Genomic DNA, 19,725 nt, shown 5'->3' with positions numbered 1-19,725 from the left:
GGACACGTAAAATGTATTCTGTTAAACACGAATTTTCCAACAGTGTAATTAAATTCCTATTAAAAATAAAACTTTGCAAGTAAATATAGCTTTAATTAAATTCCTATATTAAAAGATCCGCGTCGATATATACCAAAATTAAATTTAAATAACGTATAATAATTTCCATGAAAATTTCGTCAAAGGAAAGTCAATGTTGATTTTATCGAGGAACGTGTCGTTTGCACACAAGTGCCATTGGGACGTTCTGTATATATAAAATAGAATTAGTTCTTTCTCTTTCCTCCAATTAAGGCGCCATTGTTCGAAGTGATGGTTAGTGAAAGACGAGCCCAACCCTTTTCTCCGTCTCTTGACAGTCTCCTCTTCGACCTACGTATGGCCTCGATAATAATAATTATGAAACTTGGCCGCGATAGTGAAAGTATCGCCTCGTACAGGACGTTTCATAATCAGGCGCAAGCGAGCGAGTGAGCGACGTCGAATTCGAGCCGTTCGAGGCGAAAGCAAATCTCTCCCTCCGTTCGTTCATTCGTTCGTGCATCACATCTCGAAGCTATCGAGCGACGGTTTTCTCGGGGAATCGTAGCTCGGAGAAATTAGTTTGTCTTGGCAAAAGTGAAATCAGCGAAACAGTTGCGCGACGGAGTTAGAGAAAGATACGCGATCGATATATGAAAGTAAACTTTTGCAGGTTTCCCGACTTTCGCGTGTCCGAAATTGTTAACAAGAGTTACAAGCTAGATATCGGTCTTAATTAAGAAAAATAAAAGGTTGAGTCGACTTTCCTTGAATAATAACGTAATAATCAAATTGAACCAACAGGAAATGAAAAATAGGCGCGCACAGCTCAATTACAAATGTACAAATTCAAATGGAATTATTTAAGCATTAAGATCCAGATCCAGATCCAGGTCCTTCAACCATTATGAACCTATATTTCCTATTGGTTGTTACATCTCCAATAAGATTCTTATTGTTTAATCAAATCAAAATTTCTATCATAAAGTGAAAATGCAAAACGCGAATTTAAGAATTTTCGCATATTACCGAGATTTTTAAAATCGCTTGTGAAATCCCTCTAAATATTCAAATTAAAATAAGCTTTCCTTCAACAATCAGCGATATCTGGAGAAGAGGCTTTAAATGAATGATTCAGTGAGCATTTCTCTTCGCCCACGAGCTAAGTGTCTATTGAAGAAGAAGAAGGGACGAATTATTTCCGCACCGTAGATTTTAATAAAACTTCAGAGAAATCTTTCGACTCAATCTGAACGATTATAAATTCGGCGTCATCACGATATTTGTATGTTAGACAAACCAGGACAATTTAACAACTTTCACACGAATGCAGTTCCACGCCCGTATACCTGAAGAATCAACGAAGCCGCTCTCCCGAGCTATTAACCCAAGAGCAACGCGTGGAGTGAAAACCAATTGTTCTCCTTCTTGGAAGCCTAACGCTTTTGTCAGATGCATCGTCATTCGAAATTGAAATACGATATTGTTTTGCGGAAACGCTGTTTTCAATTCGCGCAGAAATAGGCTGCGTTCAGCAAAAAACAATTTTGCAACTGCTGTAAGATTTTTTTAATGTACGTGATTGATTTATTCCTTTAGATCCAGGAACTAAGGGCAAGACCAAATATATTTCAAAATTTTATAATAGTTGCAAAGCTGCACAAACGATGGAAAAATCAAATCAAGCTGAAAGTCGATCTAAGGCGTTTTGAGTTTCGCGATAAATACATAATTTTACTAATAATGTTAAGTATTAATTTAAATTGTATTAATATTTGATATTGAAGGTATATGATATTTAATTGACAAACTTGTCACAATCAGAGATTTTAGTAGATTTAATTTGTATCTGATTTATCGTGACTTTATATAGAAAAAGTGTGACTATATTGATTTAAGGATGTACATGTCACATCTAAAAACTATGTCAAAAGTATAAACATTTTATAAATTATTCTATTATTACATCTGAATATTTGTTTACAATTTAAGCACAATTCTCTTATTGCTTCAAAAGTTATTTAATTTCTTTTTGTTTGCTTTGATTCTTATATAAAATCGCGTTTTGTAATATTTATTTGCAAATTTGATGAGAAAATAAGAATTAAATCATTGAGAATATATTATATATTAAATCAAATTTTATACATATACTGATCAAATAATAATAAATATTCGTGTCAAAGTTTATTTGGGTCCACTTATTCGATTAAAAGTTATTAACTCAAAATTGTAGAAAAATATGATCATTTTGCATATAACCATTATAAGCTAAATTATTTGTTTTGCAATTGTTTGACTGATACTTTTAGCTAATATTGTACAGTCAAAACTATTCCTAAAAAATGTTACAATTTGTATCTCAGAAAGAAAAAAAAACAAATAATCAGTGCAGACTTGTGCAATTAAAAAGAATAGCTTATTATTAAGATACCTTTTTTATTTAAAAAATACAAAGGCTTGGTTATTCCCGTATGTTCCATGCCATGAATATACTGTTTCTTGTTACATCCCCTAGGCTATTATAAATTTCAGAGTTGGGTAGTTCATGTATTTTTTTTAACCAAATTAAAAGTTAAAGTTAATGGCTTATAAAATTAACTTAGTTAAATTAAAAGTTGCATGAAAAAAAAATTAATTCAGTTAAAGTTACGTTAAGATTGAACTAACTCAAGTTAAATAAAAAGTTATTTTTTTAAAAAGATTATTTTCATTAAATCAGAATATTCTAATTTTTCTTAAAATTACATTACTTTAAATAACAAAACAGATACAATATAGGTTATTAAATAAATTCCATAATTTATTAATTAATTATATGAAATAATAAAAATATTTCTTGTACAATAAAAAATAGATTTTCAGTATTTTTAGATGTATTTTCATATTTTAAAATGTATATACAAAATTATACACAAAGTTTTTATTCTTTCTTTATCGCTCATTAGGCATAAAAAAAAGATAGAATGGTGCAATAGCATTTCTTAAATGCAGATCGAACCTCAACTTTAGCCACTACGAGTCGCGTTCATCATACACAATGAGTGAACTTTTTCTGTACTAATTCCATAAAGTTTAAGATTTTACAGAAAAAATAAATGACTTTTAGGAAGATAAAAAAATTTTCAACTTAAAAAAAGTTAATAAATTATAGTTTAAAAATAATTAAATGAAGTTAAAAATTAATTCATTTAAAATGAATCTAATTAAGTTAAAAGTTTTAACTTTTTATTTAACTTTTAACTTATTAAGTATTAACTTATTGTTACTACCCAACTAAATTTTGATACTATTGAATATTCAACTATATAACTAAAAAAAAAATAACAGCTAAAATATACAATGTAACGCCATCTATCAGCACGCGTTTGAAATTAATTTCCTTGCAATATGCAATTTGAGGCATGGTACATACATATTTCCTCTGTGATTAATGTTATTAAAAATATTACAAAATTACTACTTCATAAAAAAGAAATTCGAAATTAATGATTTAATAAGAATTTCTCTACATTCATAAATCGAATATCCTATGATTCATCAAAGAGGAAGGAATTATTCTCGCAACGTAAACGAATTTTTTTAAATAACTTATTTATAAATTATTGATCGATTCAATTTTATAAATGAATTATAAATGGCATTATCTAAGCAATCTTATTAGATAATTTGATAACTATTATGAGAGCGAAAGTTTTACGTTTCTGTTTAAAAATTTACAAAATTATCCTTCCAACAGTTAAGAAACATTTTTATTAAAATATTTTCCTAATTACCGAGAAAAATCATAACTTTACTTATTAATCTTTGTTACAAAAGTAATAATGCTTACTAATTTTTAAATAAAATGGTATTCTATGTTTTCCCAATAGTCAAACATTGAAAGTAAAAACAGTAACGCAAGAATAATCATATTGCACTATTCAACATAAATAAATCTAACAATATCCAAACTGCAACGGAACACGTCTATAATACTGTTTCGTGTTCTTTTAATGGTGTTACATAAAACTCACAAAAGTAAGGCCAAAATGCCAATAAAACGACAAAGTATGTCAAAGCATTTTAAAGTTATTCTTTGTCAGATAAATAAAAAAATCTGAGAATATAAAAAATTATTATACAAAAAAAGATTGATTGATATAATATATATACGTGTGTATTGTGTTTCATTAATTACACACACCTGTGCACAGTGTCTTTTCAGATACAGTGTGTAACAATAATATACCATTACACAAAATGGAGCAAATAACGAGATAAAACTAATATGCATAAAATTTAGAACAACAACACATGGACAGCAAACAACATTCAGAGTTACACTGCTCCATATTGGCAGTCGAAGTGATTTACATTCCAAAGTAATTCTCTCTCAACGGGGAAAAATAACAACTTAAAATACTTACCTATGAAACAGGATGAAAACAGTTTAACAATTGTTGTAACAACTGAACCAGTCACACAGGCTTATCCGACAAACACGATCTGTAACGAATACATACTTATGTCAGTTATAAATGTACATATATCTGGAGTTAAAGTTTATATTTGATGACCAGGTACAAAAATGAGATGAAAAAATAATAAACATGATTGTCGCTCTACTGGCAACTTAATGATAATTATCCTTGTTAAATCAACTGTGTTAAATATTAACTCAGTTTTTTGTGCCTCACAGCCAGAGAAGAAATTGAGAATCTAAGAAGAAGTACCTCACAAGAGGAACTGAGGAACCTCTCGTTCATAAATTTTAAAGATTCCGTATAATAAGAGTATATTATAAGAACAAGAGACAGTTCGGTGTAGCGGCATGAATTTAGAAAATGTCCCCACGCTCCGAAGTACCGACACGAATGTCTTCGCGAATACCTCGCCAAATGACATCGCTGTTTTCCCAGGAAAAACGTGCACGCCGCTACTCCATGACACGGCGCGGCGTTTTGCTCTCTCCCTCTCTTTCCTCTCTTTCTCACTTCCTCTCTATACACAACTTACTCCGAAAGTCAAGGTTGCGCGCGCGCGCGTGCGACTTACCAGTGTAAGGTCAGAGCGGTCATGCGAGGAACGCGTTGTTTACGTCGTCGATTGACGAAGCCGGGCGCCGTCTAGGCTGGAGCAGTCTCGCAGATTTCACGAATCCCGTTCGCGAGTGTCGCGACGATGGTCGCGAGCACGACGCGACGGCCGGGCGGGCCGAGATTTCCTTTCCTTTTCGTCCACGAAAGAGAAATGGAGCATGGAGCTCACGCGTCAACGACGGACCGACCGACCGTTGGCGCCGATCGCGACTTTCGAACTGTTGCGATTATCGAAGTCGCAATCGACGATATCGACGTGAATCGGACAACTTCGCAGTGCCGCGCTTCGAGGCGCATAACCTAACCTAACACCGCTACTCTGTCCCGATTTCGCCGAGGCATATCGCGACGAAAACGACATTTCGAAAGTAACTATATTTGCTCGTGGAAGCGGTGTCTTGTTGTTCATTGTGCGATCACGTTAAATAACTTCTTTCGCGTATCGTTCACTCATCGCGTATAAAAATAGCCTCTAAACACGGAGACGATTGGCGCCTTCATTTGACTCGTTAATTTCGTGATGCTCCGCAAGTCGCGTGATCAGTGATGGCGGGACAATCTCACTAGACTGCGCGTGCGTGCACTACCGTCTGTTGATTACGCGATGCTACAAATGCTTTAAAGCAATTTTTGATTGGTTAATTTGTAACATTCTTTTTTCTAATTGGTCAACCAAACGCTTCGAAGCATTTGTAATGGTTTGACTGCAGCCTACGTGAGACTTATTTTTCACAATGAATGATAAAATGCAACAAATTTTATTTTTCGTAGATGCCAATCTTGAATTCGTAACAAGGGAACAATATTTTGAAATGGAGTTATAATGTAAATAAACAATCTATTTCTATGTGGTATCGACAAAGAAGTTAGTCAAATAAGCTAGCTATTCTTGTATTTTCGTTACAACTTTTTAATGAAGCTATTTTTCATTCATTTATGAGCCTGTGTTTATATAACATTTTTTTCTTGAAACTTAAAACTAAAGTAAACTAAAAAGCTCCGATGAATAAAATTCAAACCTAGAAAAATATATAAAAGGTTAGGGAGCTTGGCTGACAAGATTCAATTTCAATTCAAAACTAATTTTGTAATCATTTAGGTTTGTTCATTTCATTTTTTAAATATAACAATACAATAAATTATTTATTATGTAGCGCTACATAAAATAATGAAGGCGATTATAAATCACAAAATCAAACAAAACCATTCTCAAATATCTTAGATAATCGGACAACATTCAGATCACGTTTAAAGTACCAGTTCTCGTCTGATCACTGAAGTCAAGCAACGTTGAGCACGGTTAGTACTTGGATGGGTGACCGCTTGGGAACACCGTGTGATGTTGTCCCTCAATTTTTTACTTTTTGCTTCAAGTTAGAAGGAATCTTGTAAAGATCGTACCAATAAGATAATATAGGTCTGTTCACATTGCATGAAATCCCCAAATATTTTTGTACTTAAAATGAGATAGATCCATATTTAACTTTGAAAAGAGAGAAAACAAAGATGCCGAATGCAAAAAGTGCAAGCAACGCGAATAGACCTATTAAGAATCAACCAATGACTTCGAGGAATTTTTTGTACGATTTTTTTTTACGATCAATAGGGAGATAATTAGTGTTGCGAAGGAGGGAAAGAACCGGAAAAAAACCAGGAAAAAAACCCGGAAAAGAACGGGAACGAAAAACGTTTCTTTCCACGCTTTGAGGGAAAGAACCCATGTCCACCATATTTTTTTTACATATAGCAACATTGGCAACAATGGCGATATTATCAGTTATATTATCAATATGAATCAACGCGTATCAGTTATCTTAACTACCTATAGTATCTATAATACTTATATTTATGGCCTATGGTCGTAATATATCTTCAAGTGTTAACTACTAAAATTTTATTTTTCTCATTTATTTTATGTTGCTCTTTGTTCCACACAAACTTGATATATGTATGTACGTACTATGTTAGGAGAAAGTTTTTTACAATTTTATTTAATATAGCAACTTGTTTCTTTAACTTAATCTAATTAACTTATACTGTAAAAGCATATACTGGGTGTTTTCCAACAACGTATACAGGTGACACAGTGTAACACTGTGTCTTACGCAAAGTGTTCCAACTATGACACAGTGTTACACTGCTCAACACTGTAAAAAGCTAAGTAGTAAGTGTGTAAAGTACGTACATGTTACCAACTTTTCAAAAAAGTCATTTGGTAACCGTACTTACTTTGCAATAAAACTCAAAAATCACCAATTCTGAAAAAATTATGACTTAAGTCTAAATAAAAATCATAAATTTATTATTGATACGTTAAATATAATTATAAGAATAACAATGGAAGACTACCATGCAGTCTGGTGTTACACTATGAAACTAAACTGCGTTGCAACAAGTATCTTATACACAGTAAAACATAGTGTAATGTTCTGTGTTCTAGCTGGAAAATTGCCACTATTATTATTATTATTTGTGCCTCCTTTTTATTGTAAGCTGTTATATTTTGTATTTTTTAACATTCCATTCAAGAAATTAATATCAGATTTTCCAAGATTAAGGTATATATTTTGTGTGTGCTAAGGATTTGATATTTTTATAATTACTTACATTAAAAAACCGTTTTTTTCCCAGTTCCAGGTTCTTTCCTCAGAAAAATTCCGGGAAAGATAGGTTCTTTCCTGATGATTTAAATTTCCCAGGAAATTAACAACACTAGAGATAATTGACCAATATCGATATCATCAATTATACAAATTAATTTTTTTATTACTAACATAAGTATTTAAATAATTAACTTTTAATGCAATATAAAATTCGCCATATTAAATGGTTTATATTTCATCAACAAAACATATATTTCATCAATAAAAATGCATATTTAAGATGCAATGATATATATTGTGAAATTATCATTTTTCTCCATAATTATCGGGAGGGCTCCGATTGCACACATGTATCGCTGATTGGCCAATTTAAAAATAAAATAATCTCATTGGCAAAACAGTAAAAAATTACTAGACATTAGTTGATATGAGTGGTGTGTACAATCAGAACTGTAGGCAAACGGGATCCTCCCTAATCGCTTACATGGATAATCAAATACGAATAACAAAATTGCAGTTTTAAATCGAATGTGAATATTATTGTTCTAAATGCATGTAGATACATATGAAACATCAGGATAATAATAAATTATAAAATTAATGTCATAAGCATTGTATGATATGGGTGGCACCCAGTTGGACACGGCTCAATTGGACACGAGCCACTCACAGCGCTTGAGACTACAAAGCTCCTAAGCACCGGTCGCTGTGATTGGTGGTGTCCAATCGAGCCGTGGTCAATCGGGATCACCCCGTATGATATTATGAACTAAATCTAAATTTAAATTATTATTATATGAATTTTCAAGATTATCGGTCTTTAATATTAAGAGGTACTTTTTTGGTGTCTATATAACTTTTTATGAAATATTTTTTATATAAAATACAATGAACGAAAAATAAAATGCGATAAATTAGTGATATGTAATAAAGAAATTAAAAGTTTAATTCAGTCATTAAACTATTATTTTCCTTATTATCAACTATTATAAAAATATTTACTTTTTCTTATGTTCATCAATTATGATCCATGTTGCTCCATAAATTGTTTAAGAAGAGAATTATCAAGAGGTATCGTCAGATGTTCAACGCCGTCAACTGTACGTTTAATTCGTAGCAATTTATGATCAATGAATTCAGTTAATTGTGCCCTTAATGTCAAATCGGAACTAACCAGAAACTGTTCGCGCGCTGCTCGATATAGATCCCTAAACGCCATCCCTAAAATGGCATCATGAAATGATCAAATATAGTTACTATGACATAATAGAACAGAGTAAATGATTGAATAATAATTACCTGTAAAATTACTACTATTGTTGCTCAATTGATATTCGACAAGAATCAAATAAATTGCTCGAGCATTTGACGTGAGGGACAGGAAGACATTCTGAAGAGAGGATAACACGAGTCCACTGCTTTGCTGAACCAATAAGGAACTTTCATATGACGTTTCCGCTTGATATGGCAATAATGTTGTTGCATCCCACCAATAAAAATTAAACTTGGCGCGTTTTACATGGTCCCAAACTAAATCAACAAATTAGAGATATTAACTAGTAACAAATAAACTCCAAAATCAGCATAATGATAAATATAACTTACGAATTGGTGCATTTATGTGATCAACAGATGCTAGGACATGGATATTTGGAATGGCTGCTAAACTGGCAAGTATATTTTGAGCTTTATTCGAACGCAGCATTACTCCATCGATATTGTGGATTAATAAATAAAGTCGATCATCCGGATTATCTCCCATAACTGTTTCTATAAGTTCTAAACAATCATTAAGATTTGTTGGACAATTTAAGTCTAACAAATCCATTATTATGTTATCAAGTATCTGAAATAACATTTAATATATAATTTTCGTACATATCTTTTTAATTAATAAAAGATTTAACTTACATCTTTTAGTGTTAAACTAGGAAAAAATCCATTTATAACTAATGTTGGGTGATCTTCTATAATCTCATTATAAAAATCATTTATCAAATTTCTTTTTGAACCTACTCCATGAAGTAGCAGACTGTAACCTTCTCTAAAATATAACACAGGTTTTAAAATGATATTTCACTAAAAAATATTCAATCATATTTAATACTTACTCCAATATAAATTGCCACATAGGAAAAAAAGACGTACAATTTTCTGTCAATGAATAAATACGTTTTTTGTGTATCTTAGAAATATGACTTTGATTTATTAATAACTTTCCTAGTGATTCTTCAGTGAGACAAGCATTCTTAAGTCTTTCTAATGTACGATCAGATGTAACTATTTTTCCTGATTGAGTTTCAAAATATTCATCGGTTTGTATGTGCTTTAAATATTAAAAAAAAATTCATCAATAAACTATATATATGGATCATAATTGAAATATTTACATACAATTTGCTAAATATTTAAGACCATCTTGTTAATCCCAACTTACATAATCCTTGTAAGCAACAGTTTTACGTCCTCTCCTTGATTTCGTAGGTGTATTTTGTACCTCACGTTTCAATAAAGGTTTTACTTTTTGTATAACTTTTCTTCTAATATTATTTTCTTGGCTTACATCAGAATTGTCACTATCCTCGCTTTTATCAGAAGTTTCATAAGATTCTGAACTGACTTCATTATTTGAAGGTATATATTCACTGTCTTCTGACATGCTCTCATTGCCACTTGAAGTTACACTGGGCAAGTATCGTTTTCGAGATACTAAGTTATCAGAAAAAAAGAAATTAAAAGATGCAAATATGTTTTTTACAATTTGTAACAAAATATGTTTATAAAACAAGATACCTTTGCTATCCTTCTTGACCATTTCATCGTCAGGGTTTGTGATAATCTTGTTAAGAACGATTTTTAAGATTGGAAGTGTTTTAAAACTTTTTGGAGTCTCAGGTGTACGGCACTGATTAGCTTTGATCATCATGCTATTTCTTTTTGTTGGTGTTTGAAATCCGTACAGTTTTCTTCCACTTACATCCTTCTCAGAAAATAATTCTAAAAAATCAGTACATTAGATGAGAATAAAATAGCTATCCTTATAAATCTTCAGCAATTACCAAGTGGTTTTTGTACATCCTCTTTGATATCTTTTAGTTGTTCCTCTATCTCAGCATTCAATATATTAGTTTGTGCTACAAAAATATAAATTGTACTAATTACATTGATAATGTACAACAAATTATAGTTCAAATTAAAGTGAGTAAATCTTAAAAACAGACTACTTCTATAAGATTTATATTAATTAACAATTATATTATCTAACAAGAATGTTTGTAATAATTTATATTAGTGTAATCTTACGACTGCTAACGGGAGTTTCCTCATCACTGACTTCTGTGTACTTCACATGAGGTTTTATTCGCGTAGATCTCCTCACATTTCTGGCAGAAGCCATTTTTCACAAAATTTTCTGTATCGTACACGCGTATTTCTCTTTCCTAAATAGTAGTACTAGATTTCCTAATCGAATCCTATTTGACTAATAATAAATTAAGACAAAAACATAGAGAATGGATTGCGCGATCCGTATGTCAAAATGGTCGATAGAGATGAGAGAGAGGGACTGTGACAGATGGCCATTTCTATCTCTTTCCATTCAATGGTGTAATGGGAGAGAGAATGAGAGGGAGATTGGCCGTCTCCCACGGTCCCTCTCTCTCATTATTGTCGAACACATTTGATACATTAATTAGATACAGATCGCGCAGTCCATTTTCTATGCTTTGAATTAAGATGACAGAGTAATGTGAATATTTGGTTAGAAAATATTGAAAAATGTGAGATGAAAAGTCATTAATCTGGCAAAAAAAGCGTTGCTGTGTCCCACGAATCGAGATATTAGATATCAAAGACCCGACATCCTTACGGAAGTACGCGTCCTTGTTAATGAAGTGATTAAGAGTAAAAAAAACTGATAACATTGTACTAATTTTATAACTTATTAGCAAAGGGAAACCTGAGAAGCCATACGGCTTTTACCGCCGAAATCGGTTAAAGTCACTAGATATATAACACCGGAGGGCGCCGGCAGGAGGCCGGAGGCGAAACTGAGAACGAACGGAACGAAATATAACCTGTTAAAAGTATCATGTTCTGTGCTCGTGTGTTACTGCTATGCTTGGTGAAACCGTTTTGTCGAATAATTTACACCATAATTTAGGACAATTTTTAAAAAATGACAGACTCCGCTAACGAGGACTTGGTAACGGAACTGAACACGCAATTGAATAAGTCGATGGTATTGATAGAGAACGCCGAGGATATGCCATCTCCAAATCACAAGCGTAAATCTATCACGATTAAGACAGAAGAGCAGCCGCCCAAAGTGCGTAACAGTCCTGTTAAATCGCGCAAAAGCATTCTGAAGAAATCTAACAAATCGCTTGACCAAAACGCGACGGATGAGATTGCGCAAACCTCAAACTATGACGCTAATAGATCTAACGAGGTGACATTTAATGGATTGTCATTATCCACTTCAGTTTTGCCCAGACCGCGTACTGTAAGTGGATCATTATTACGTTTAAATTTCAATTTTTATTTTTATTTTTATTGTTAGTTTCTACATATTCATTTCTACATAATTAATTTCTATTTAAGTATAATTTTAATTGTGAAATAACAAGTCTGTGCGATTGTCTATTTATCTTTTAGCTTAAAGAAATAGTTGAAAAGGAGACATTGAATGAGGAAAATGTATCTTCCACATTTAATTTGGAGGATGTATCGGACAGTGAAGAAATCTGGATAATGGACATTCCTAGATTAGTAAGTCTAGACAATGAAAGGAACATAGTTTAATCTTGTAATCAAGATTGCCTTAATCACCGACGAGATACTATTAAAGATGGTTGGTGCTTATGGACTGTTCGCGTAACTATTAAAATTTAAGTCATTAAGGCTCAGTTGCACCAACGTTACTTGGACTTTAAGCAAGGATTAAAACTATTTTTGTCTTGTTTTAAAGCAAAAGAGAGACAGAGTTTTAAGTCTTGTTTAAGGTCAAAGTAATGTTGGTGCAGCCCAAAAGTAAAAAACTGATAATGCAGTACTAATTTCATGATTTAGTTTTATAGACATATATATATATGTTTAAAACTTAATAATACTTGATTTTTATTTAAAACTGTGATTTTAATGTTATCATCCTAGTTTGATTATCAATAAAAATGATAACTGTAGAAAAAAAATTGTAACTTTTTGGCAATGTGTAACATATAGCATTAAAAGTATGCGTACTTATTTATGCAGCATTCATATAATAAAAAAATCAATTTAATAATTATCGAAATATTTATGTTAATAATTGTAAATTTTTATTAGTTGTCAGTAATGTCATTGTTCTTTGCTTGTCCCTTTGACAGTCACGAAAATTTGCCAAGGGCCAACAGTCTTTAATAGTATCTCGTCAGTGCCTTAAGTAATGAGAACAATTTTAATATCTCAATTTATAATAGGTAGATTTCTTTAACCTTTTGTTCTAACTTCTAAATTGTGGCTTTTCTGGTAAACAATGTTTCCAATACTACCTTAAGCCGTACAGAGCATGGCACACAAAAAAACTGAAGCAGTAAAACATAAGCAGTAAGCGAATTGACCAATCACAGTAGAGTCCATAAGGCCATAACGTAAACAGTAGCCAATCCAACATGTTAATTTCCTCACTGCTTATGTCTCACTGCCTTAAATTTTTTGTAATAATTTTCTTTATGCATATGTTTATTTGAATAGATAATAAGTTTTAGGCAAACTGGTTAGATCTCAACTATAAAGTTTAGAGCAAATTTAGCTTATAGCAAATTAAGATCAGCTCAGAGCTTAGAGTAAAAAATTAAAAGCTTACCGTAAATCTGTTCTTCTTCAAAGAATTTTAAACTGGTTCTGATCTCGTACAGTAAGTTAGAGTGAAACAAACTGTACCTGTCTTACTTTAATTTATTGCACCAGTTGTTTGGAATAGTACAATATTTCAAAATTGTATTTAAGACAATCTTGAATGTAAGATTGAACTGGCAAAATGAATACTATGTATTTAATATTTAATAAATACTATGTATTTAATACTTCGAGGCATTGAGGGTATAATCTTGTGTTACGTAGGTAGACCCACAAGAGCTTCATGGTCAGACTATAGTTTTCGAAAACAAGTCAAAGTTCAAAATTAAAGACGAACGATATTATATAGTCGCTCATAACACAAATCACAATGTCACATGTGTTCTTAATTCCAAGAAGGATGCTCCACAGTACAAAACTGGTAAAAAATTTTTTATTAAGAAATTAAAAGAGAAGTTTTACATACTCCTTTGTTGTATTATTCCCTTTTATATTAATATTGATATTTCCTGTATAGTAAATATCAAGCCAGCTGGTTTCTTGTCAGTGAGAAGAAAATTGTCTGAAGCCCCGGAAGTAAAGCCGGTATCTACCGAGAGCTCTGGCGTACAATTCCCTAATAATTTAAGAAAAAGGCATCCACTGTTTGGTGTTATTCCTAAACGTGAAAGAAGCTCAAAGAAACGTAACTCAAGCAAAACAAGCTAGAAATTATAAATATAATTTGAATTTAATTTTAGTTTGATTTAATTTAAATAACTTTGTAAAATAGATATAATAATTTGGTACAAACCATTTTTAAAAATAATCTGTAAAGATGTTTACCTTGTCACATTATAATGATTATGAGAGTACACAATTTTTTTAAGTTCATTGTTCAACAAATATGAATAAGGATAATACACTATTCAACAAAATTAAAGGTTGTTCCATCCTGCAAAAATAGACAAATTTCGAGATAGAATAACTTCGTCAAAAATCATCGTATTGAGATTATTAAAAAAGCATTTTAAAGCTTGAAATCTCTACTTTCAATCAAATCTGTACTTTAAAAAACCGTATTACTCATATTTCATAAAGTTGCACAAACATAAATGAAGATGCATCAGATCTCAAAATTTTTTACAAAATTTGCGAAGTTCCACGAAACCAAGTAAAAATTGTACACAAATGCAGTTTACATCTTTCGAAAGAGTGAATCTTTACCTTCATTTTCTTTTTTTATGAGTCTTTGTACGATTTTTTTTCACCGAGTTATTCAACGTTGAAGCAAAAACGACCCTTTTTATTCAATGATACAGAGGTCTATAAAAAAGTAAATTGAAGATAAAGATTCACGCTTTCGATTGCTGTAAACCGCATTTTTGTGTGATCTTTACTTCACGCCATAGACATTTGTAAAATTTGTACAAAATTTTCACATTTAACAGGTATCCATTTGTGTCCATATAGCTCCATAAAGGATCAGTCGGATTGAAATACCAATTACTAATTTCAAAAGTAAAGATTTCAACCTTTAAAATGCTTTTTTAAAAATTTTGTTACGATCATTTTTTACGAGGTCATTCAATCTTGAAGTTAAAAGATTTAGAATTAGCTTTAAAAAGGTCAAAATCAAGGTTTACGTATTTCTGTGAAAAATAATTACAAAGCAACGTTTGAAATAAACGTTTTAAAGCTTAAAGCTAACTTCTGAATACTTCAAATCATTTTTGTATGTGAAGGTAAAGATTCACTCTTTCGAAAGATGTAGACCGCATTTATGTACAATTTTTACTTGGCTCCGTGGAACTTCGCAAATTTCGTAAAAAATTTTGAGATTTGATGCATCTTCATTTATGTTTGTGTAACTTTATGACATATGAGTAATACGGTTTTTTAAAGTACAGATTTGAAAAGTAAAGATTTCAAGCTTTAAAATGCTTTTTTTAAAAATCTCGATACGATGATTTTTGACGAAATTATTCTATCTCGAAATTTGCCTATTTTTCCAGAGTGGAACAAGTAATCCTTTAATTTTGTTGAGTAATGTATTTTATATATTGTAATTATTGTAAAAATATATATATATATATATAATGCATGTGTGTAATAATATGAGATTATTTTGTACTCTGTTAGAATCGTTAAGTCTGCTCTACCTATCCACAAGCGATATGTCAAAAAGTTGGGATACCCTATACAGTTTTAGTATTTATTTTTATATCCAGATAAGTAATTATAACATTCATTTTTATATTGCAAAAAAATTTACAGGGACTATACAGATGATATGGCCTTAATTATTTGCAATAATACAATAGAACTAATTTTTAAGCTGCAACTGTGCTGTTTCGAACGATGGACATGGAAGTCACCATATGGAATTCGAGCTTATATCCATTGGCTGCATCAATTTGGTACGCGCTTTCGCTTAGCTGCGAGATACGAGTGTAGGGATTGGTGAAAATTTAGAAAACGAGCTGATAAAAGAACACGTACAATGCAAATCAAAGATGAAGGCCATGGCCTAGTTTACATCGCGCACTTGATACGGATACTAACTAGTAACTTTCTATTGAATTATTTCAATTTTGGCGGTAAACGTATACATGATATGTGTATTAAATTCATTTTTATGTATATTATACCACTTTAGTACATCATTCGTTAGATACATTGTTGAAATTAAAACGACTTAATAGAAAGTTACTAGTTAATACACGTATCAATGACGTTTATTCGTTGTACGACCAAAAGCAACCACGGCTAAAGCGGGATCTACATTAGAAGTCGTAGCAGTCGTAGTCTTAAGTCGTAGAAAAATAACCAATCACAGTAGAATATGAGAAGAATAATCGACTGTAATTGGTCAATTTTCTACGACTTAAGACCCTACGACTGCTACGACTTTTATTGTAGACCCCGCATAAGGCTATCTTCGTTTTCTGATTCCTAAAGACGAAGATAGCCTTGGTTGTGATAGCTTCTAATTGGATAACAAAAAAACGCCCCAAGTGAGATCGCGATTGAGATTTCGGCATCTATTATGCGGGGTCTACAATAGAAGTCGTAGCAGTCGTAGGGTCTTAAGTCGTAGAAAATTGACCAATCGTAGTCGATTATTCTTCTCATATTCTACTGTGATTGGTTAATTTTCTACCACTTAAGACTCTACGACTACTACGACTTCTATTGTAGACCCCGCTTTATGGAAATGCTCGGAATGGATTCCGATAGAAATTATTTCGTTTTCCCCAAAAAACACAATATAAATCTAGGGAATAATTGAATAATTCCGATCGGAATCTATTCCGAACATTTCCATAATAGGTACCCAGGACTGGAATTTAATCAATCAGAAGAAAGAAAATCAATCTCAAGTTTAGTGAACTTTGCTTTGATTGGTTAAAAAGTTCTTTATACTTTATACGCTAGTTTTTATACGCACTATCGTTCTCTGAAGAAGTGGATGTCAACTACACAGCAATATGCACTTTTTTTGTTGTGTCCCAATGGAAATAAATCGCTAAAAATTGCTGAAATCATTCTTAAATTATCTGTATTACGAACTAAACGCAATAATTTTTGTATAACAATTACTTTTTCCTCTTCTACAGATTAAAAAATCCTTTTTCAGGATTGACGTATACGCGTTAATACGTGTCTATGTAGAATTTATGCCGAGAACGAAAAAAAAAGTTTTAAATCTTACTCCAATATGGCGTCAAAGCTGATGGCTTGCATCATAGATTGCGTTCAGCAGAGAAAACAGCTTTGCAACTGTTGTAAAATTCTTTAATATGATTGGTCTTGCCCTTAGATCCTCATTGGATCTAAATGTATAAACCCATCGTATTCAAGAATTTTACACAGTTGCAAAGCTGCTTTCTCTGCTAAACGCAGCCACAGATGTAATAAGAATTCATAGACATAAGCCGGTATTCATAGTCGTATTTTATATTTAAGACCGTCTTAAGTACAGTCTTAAGATATCATGAACCAATCAGAAGGCCGTATTAGCGACTTAAGACATTACTTAAGGCCGGTATTCATAGTCGAGTCTTATTTCAAGACCATCTTAAGTAATGTCTTAAGATGCTAATGCGGCCCTCTGATTGGTTCGTGACATTTTAAGATTGAATTGATCGAAGCGGTCTGCGCTGTCGTTTCGAGTTGAAGCACCTGGACGGAATTCTACTTGGTGATAGTGGATATGCGTGCCGCAGCTATCTACTAACACCTGTTTTAAGACCTGAAACAGAGTCAGAAGTTCGATACAATATCGCACATAAGAAAACGCGAGTTATCGTTGAACAGCTATTTGGATCTTGGAAACGTCGATTTCCATGCCTGTATTATGGCTTACGCACGAAGTTAAGCACATCAGTGGCAATTATTTGCGCCACTGCCGTTTTGCATAATGTGTGCATTAAACATAATCTAGGCGAAATAATTGAAGAGGAATTTAATGAACCTATATTTGAGAATATTGTAAATGAAGAACAAGATGGAATAGGACTTGCGCATAAAAATGCTTTTATTTTAAGACATTTTTCATAATTATGAAATAATATTATAAACCACTTTTATTTTTTATATTTAGTTTATACAAGTATCATGTTCTAATAATGTGAATAAAAGTTTAGTAAATAAATTTATACATATTGTTGTTATAAATTTATACATATTGTTTAAATTTATACAATTCATAAACAAACAAATAAAAATTAACTGTCTTTCGGTTTGAGAGAAAGTAACACAGTCTTATATAATATTAATATAATACTATACAATTAACAATAATAATACTCGTAATACTTATAATATTATGCAATTTGCTTGATCGTCTCTTCTTCCTTTAAAAGTTTCAGCAGGACGATCTTCTCCTCTTTTTCAGCAATCTTCATTTTGGCAGCATGAAGCTCCCTCTGCTGCTCGATTGCTTCTCTTATTTTTATTATTCTTAATTCCTTCTCGTCACGAATGTTCTGAAAATCAATTACTTTACTATAATATTTCGTTATCATTAATTTATTGAAATAAAGATTATTTTTTTAGTTGAAGCAAAAGAGTTTATTCTGAAACATTTATGTATTTCATTTTATACTTGTCAACTGACGTCGAATTTATTTAACGTTGTAATATGTAAAGTTTAACATGTAATGCATTACGATATTTTATCAGTAATGTTATTAAAATGACAACGAAATCATTAATATTAACAATTAATATAATTTAATTCGTAAATTTTTTTCACGTTTATGTTTTTAATATTTCAAGTTGTCCTCTTTTTCAATGGTGTGTTATGAGAAATAGCTGGAACGCTGTGATCATATATATCAATTGTATTGATAACATTTTCCTCTTCATTCTCACTTTCATCTTGGATGATGTATGTTCCTTTCGTAGACTTACAATCCGTCTTTACATTATCTGAAAAGTAAAAAGTTAAAAATGATTGCCGTAATGTAAAATAAAAATAATTATTATCTTAATTGCTGTTAGCATATATACTGTTTACATTCTTTTTCAAATACTGCAGTGCTATCAAATGCACAAGCAATTTCTACATCTAAGTTTTGATTGGTTGCATCCATAAATTCCATCACTGGATCATTCGGCTGTACTGACGCAGGACCTCCACCTGTCATAAGCCGTTCATGCCGGAACGTCGTGCTTAATTTTCGTTTTCTGAAATGATCAATTAATAAAATAATAAGTATCAAAATATAATAGAAACCAATTATAAAGATACATAGAAAAGTATACACTTGAGAAAAGATGTATATTTGAGAAAAGTATATAATAGACAAAATTTCGGTGAAAAATGACAATGGAATCGACGTCGAATCGACATCAATTTGATGTTGATTCCATTGTCATTTCTCACTGGGATAGGCTGACTAATTATATAATCGCTATATAATACTTACCTTTGTTTCATATTATCCCAACATTTCTTTAATTGTTTGCTGGTGCGAGGTGTAAATCCTTGACTAGCATATTATATATATACTTGCATATACTATATATTACAACATGCTGCAATCAATATGTTACTAAAATCCCTAAAATATTCCTTCCTTCGGGAAGGCAGACTTGAGATTCGTTTATGAAATAAGGAGGTCTTGGAGTATCGAGGAATCCTTCATGGAGACTTCCTCAATCCTTAAAATAAGGAAGGACTATGAATACGAGTG

General features: G+C 31.7%; 4 protein-coding genes across 8 annotated transcripts in view; 1 reads left to right on the top strand and 3 right to left on the bottom strand.

The window, feature by feature from the left end:
• The window catches only part of rdx (BTB/POZ and MATH domain-containing protein rdx), a 136,191-nt gene extending 130,672 nt beyond the window's left edge, over positions 1-5,519 (bottom strand). For 2 of the 3 annotated variants that reach the window (XM_018515775.1, XM_018515777.1), the window contains exons 1-2: positions 5,059-5,519; positions 4,431-4,509 (exon numbers count right to left, since the gene is read on the bottom strand). The gene's annotated coding sequence lies outside the window, so the exon portion shown is untranslated. Of the gene's footprint in view, positions 1-4,430; positions 4,510-4,893; positions 4,933-5,058 lie in introns of those variants that run through there. The other variant, XM_018515776.1, reaches the window with a different exon arrangement.
• Positions 5,520-7,668: 2,149 nt separating this feature from the next.
• Positions 7,669-11,697, bottom strand: Orc2 (origin recognition complex subunit 2). Of its 3 annotated transcripts, none has more exons than XM_018515738.1 (10): positions 11,009-11,197; positions 10,765-10,839; positions 10,499-10,702; positions 10,143-10,414; positions 9,817-10,031; positions 9,617-9,749; positions 9,311-9,551; positions 9,005-9,235; positions 8,708-8,926; positions 7,669-7,814 (listed from the first exon to the last, which is right to left on the bottom strand). In XM_018515738.1, the coding sequence occupies exons 1-9, from the start codon at positions 11,100-11,102 to the stop codon at positions 8,727-8,729; spliced, it is 1,665 nt and encodes a 554-aa protein (XP_018371240.1). In that variant the 5' UTR covers positions 11,103-11,197; the 3' UTR covers positions 7,669-7,814; positions 8,708-8,726. The 3 variants fall into 3 exon arrangements, with proteins under 3 accessions (XP_018371240.1, XP_018371241.1, XP_018371242.1); XM_018515739.1 differs by lacking the exon at positions 7,669-7,814 and adding an exon at positions 11,574-11,697 and having other exon boundaries at positions 8,683-8,926; positions 11,009-11,145; XM_018515740.1 differs by lacking the exon at positions 7,669-7,814 and adding an exon at positions 11,664-11,675 and having other exon boundaries at positions 8,683-8,926; positions 11,009-11,145.
• A 73-nt stretch (positions 11,698-11,770) lies between these two features.
• On the top strand, positions 11,771-14,251 carry LOC108766439 (uncharacterized). Its single transcript, XM_018515733.1, has 4 exons — positions 11,771-12,209; positions 12,362-12,475; positions 13,808-13,964; positions 14,061-14,251. The coding sequence occupies exons 1-4, from the start codon at positions 11,883-11,885 to the stop codon at positions 14,249-14,251; spliced, it is 789 nt and encodes a 262-aa protein (XP_018371235.1). The 5' UTR covers positions 11,771-11,882.
• Positions 14,252-18,265: 4,014 nt separating this feature from the next.
• On the bottom strand, positions 18,266-19,529 carry LOC108766460 (uncharacterized; the record flags this gene model as incomplete). Its single annotated transcript, XM_018515763.1, has 4 exons — positions 18,266-18,513; positions 18,783-18,958; positions 19,047-19,216; positions 19,459-19,529. Coding segments are annotated over 3 exons (399 nt in total), but the record flags the coding sequence as incomplete, so codon positions are not given.
• Positions 19,530-19,725: the final 196 nt, after the last annotated feature.

The sequence above is a fragment of the Trachymyrmex cornetzi genome, unplaced genomic scaffold (assembly GCF_001594075.2).
Source record: "Trachymyrmex cornetzi isolate Tcor2-1 unplaced genomic scaffold, Tcor1.1 scaffold590, whole genome shotgun sequence".
NCBI classification, from domain to species: Eukaryota; Metazoa; Arthropoda; class Insecta; order Hymenoptera; family Formicidae; genus Trachymyrmex; species Trachymyrmex cornetzi.
This window is presented reverse-complemented; position numbering and strand designations above follow the sequence as displayed.

Bases quoted from the DNA above. Each gene is read 5' to 3' on its own strand.
- Orc2 (XM_018515739.1), bottom strand. From the start codon at position 11,102: ATGGCTTCTGCCAGAAATGTGAGGAGATCTACGCGAATAAAACCTCAT. The intron at 9,750-9,816 runs GTAAGTATTAAA...GTTATATTTTAG, and splicing joins ATGTGGCAATTTATATTGGA to AGAAGGTTACAGTCTGCTAC. The intron at 8,927-9,004 runs GTAATTATTATT...ATGCCATTTTAG, and splicing joins CAATAGTAGTAATTTTACAG to GGATGGCGTTTAGGGATCTA.
- LOC108766439 (XM_018515733.1), top strand. From the start codon at position 11,883: ATGACAGACTCCGCTAACGAGGACTTGGTAACGGAACTGAACACGCAA. The intron at 12,476-13,807 runs GTAAGTCTAGAC...TGTGTTACGTAG, and splicing joins TAATGGACATTCCTAGATTA to GTAGACCCACAAGAGCTTCA. The intron at 13,965-14,060 runs GTAAAAAATTTT...TTTCCTGTATAG, and splicing joins TGCTCCACAGTACAAAACTG to TAAATATCAAGCCAGCTGGT.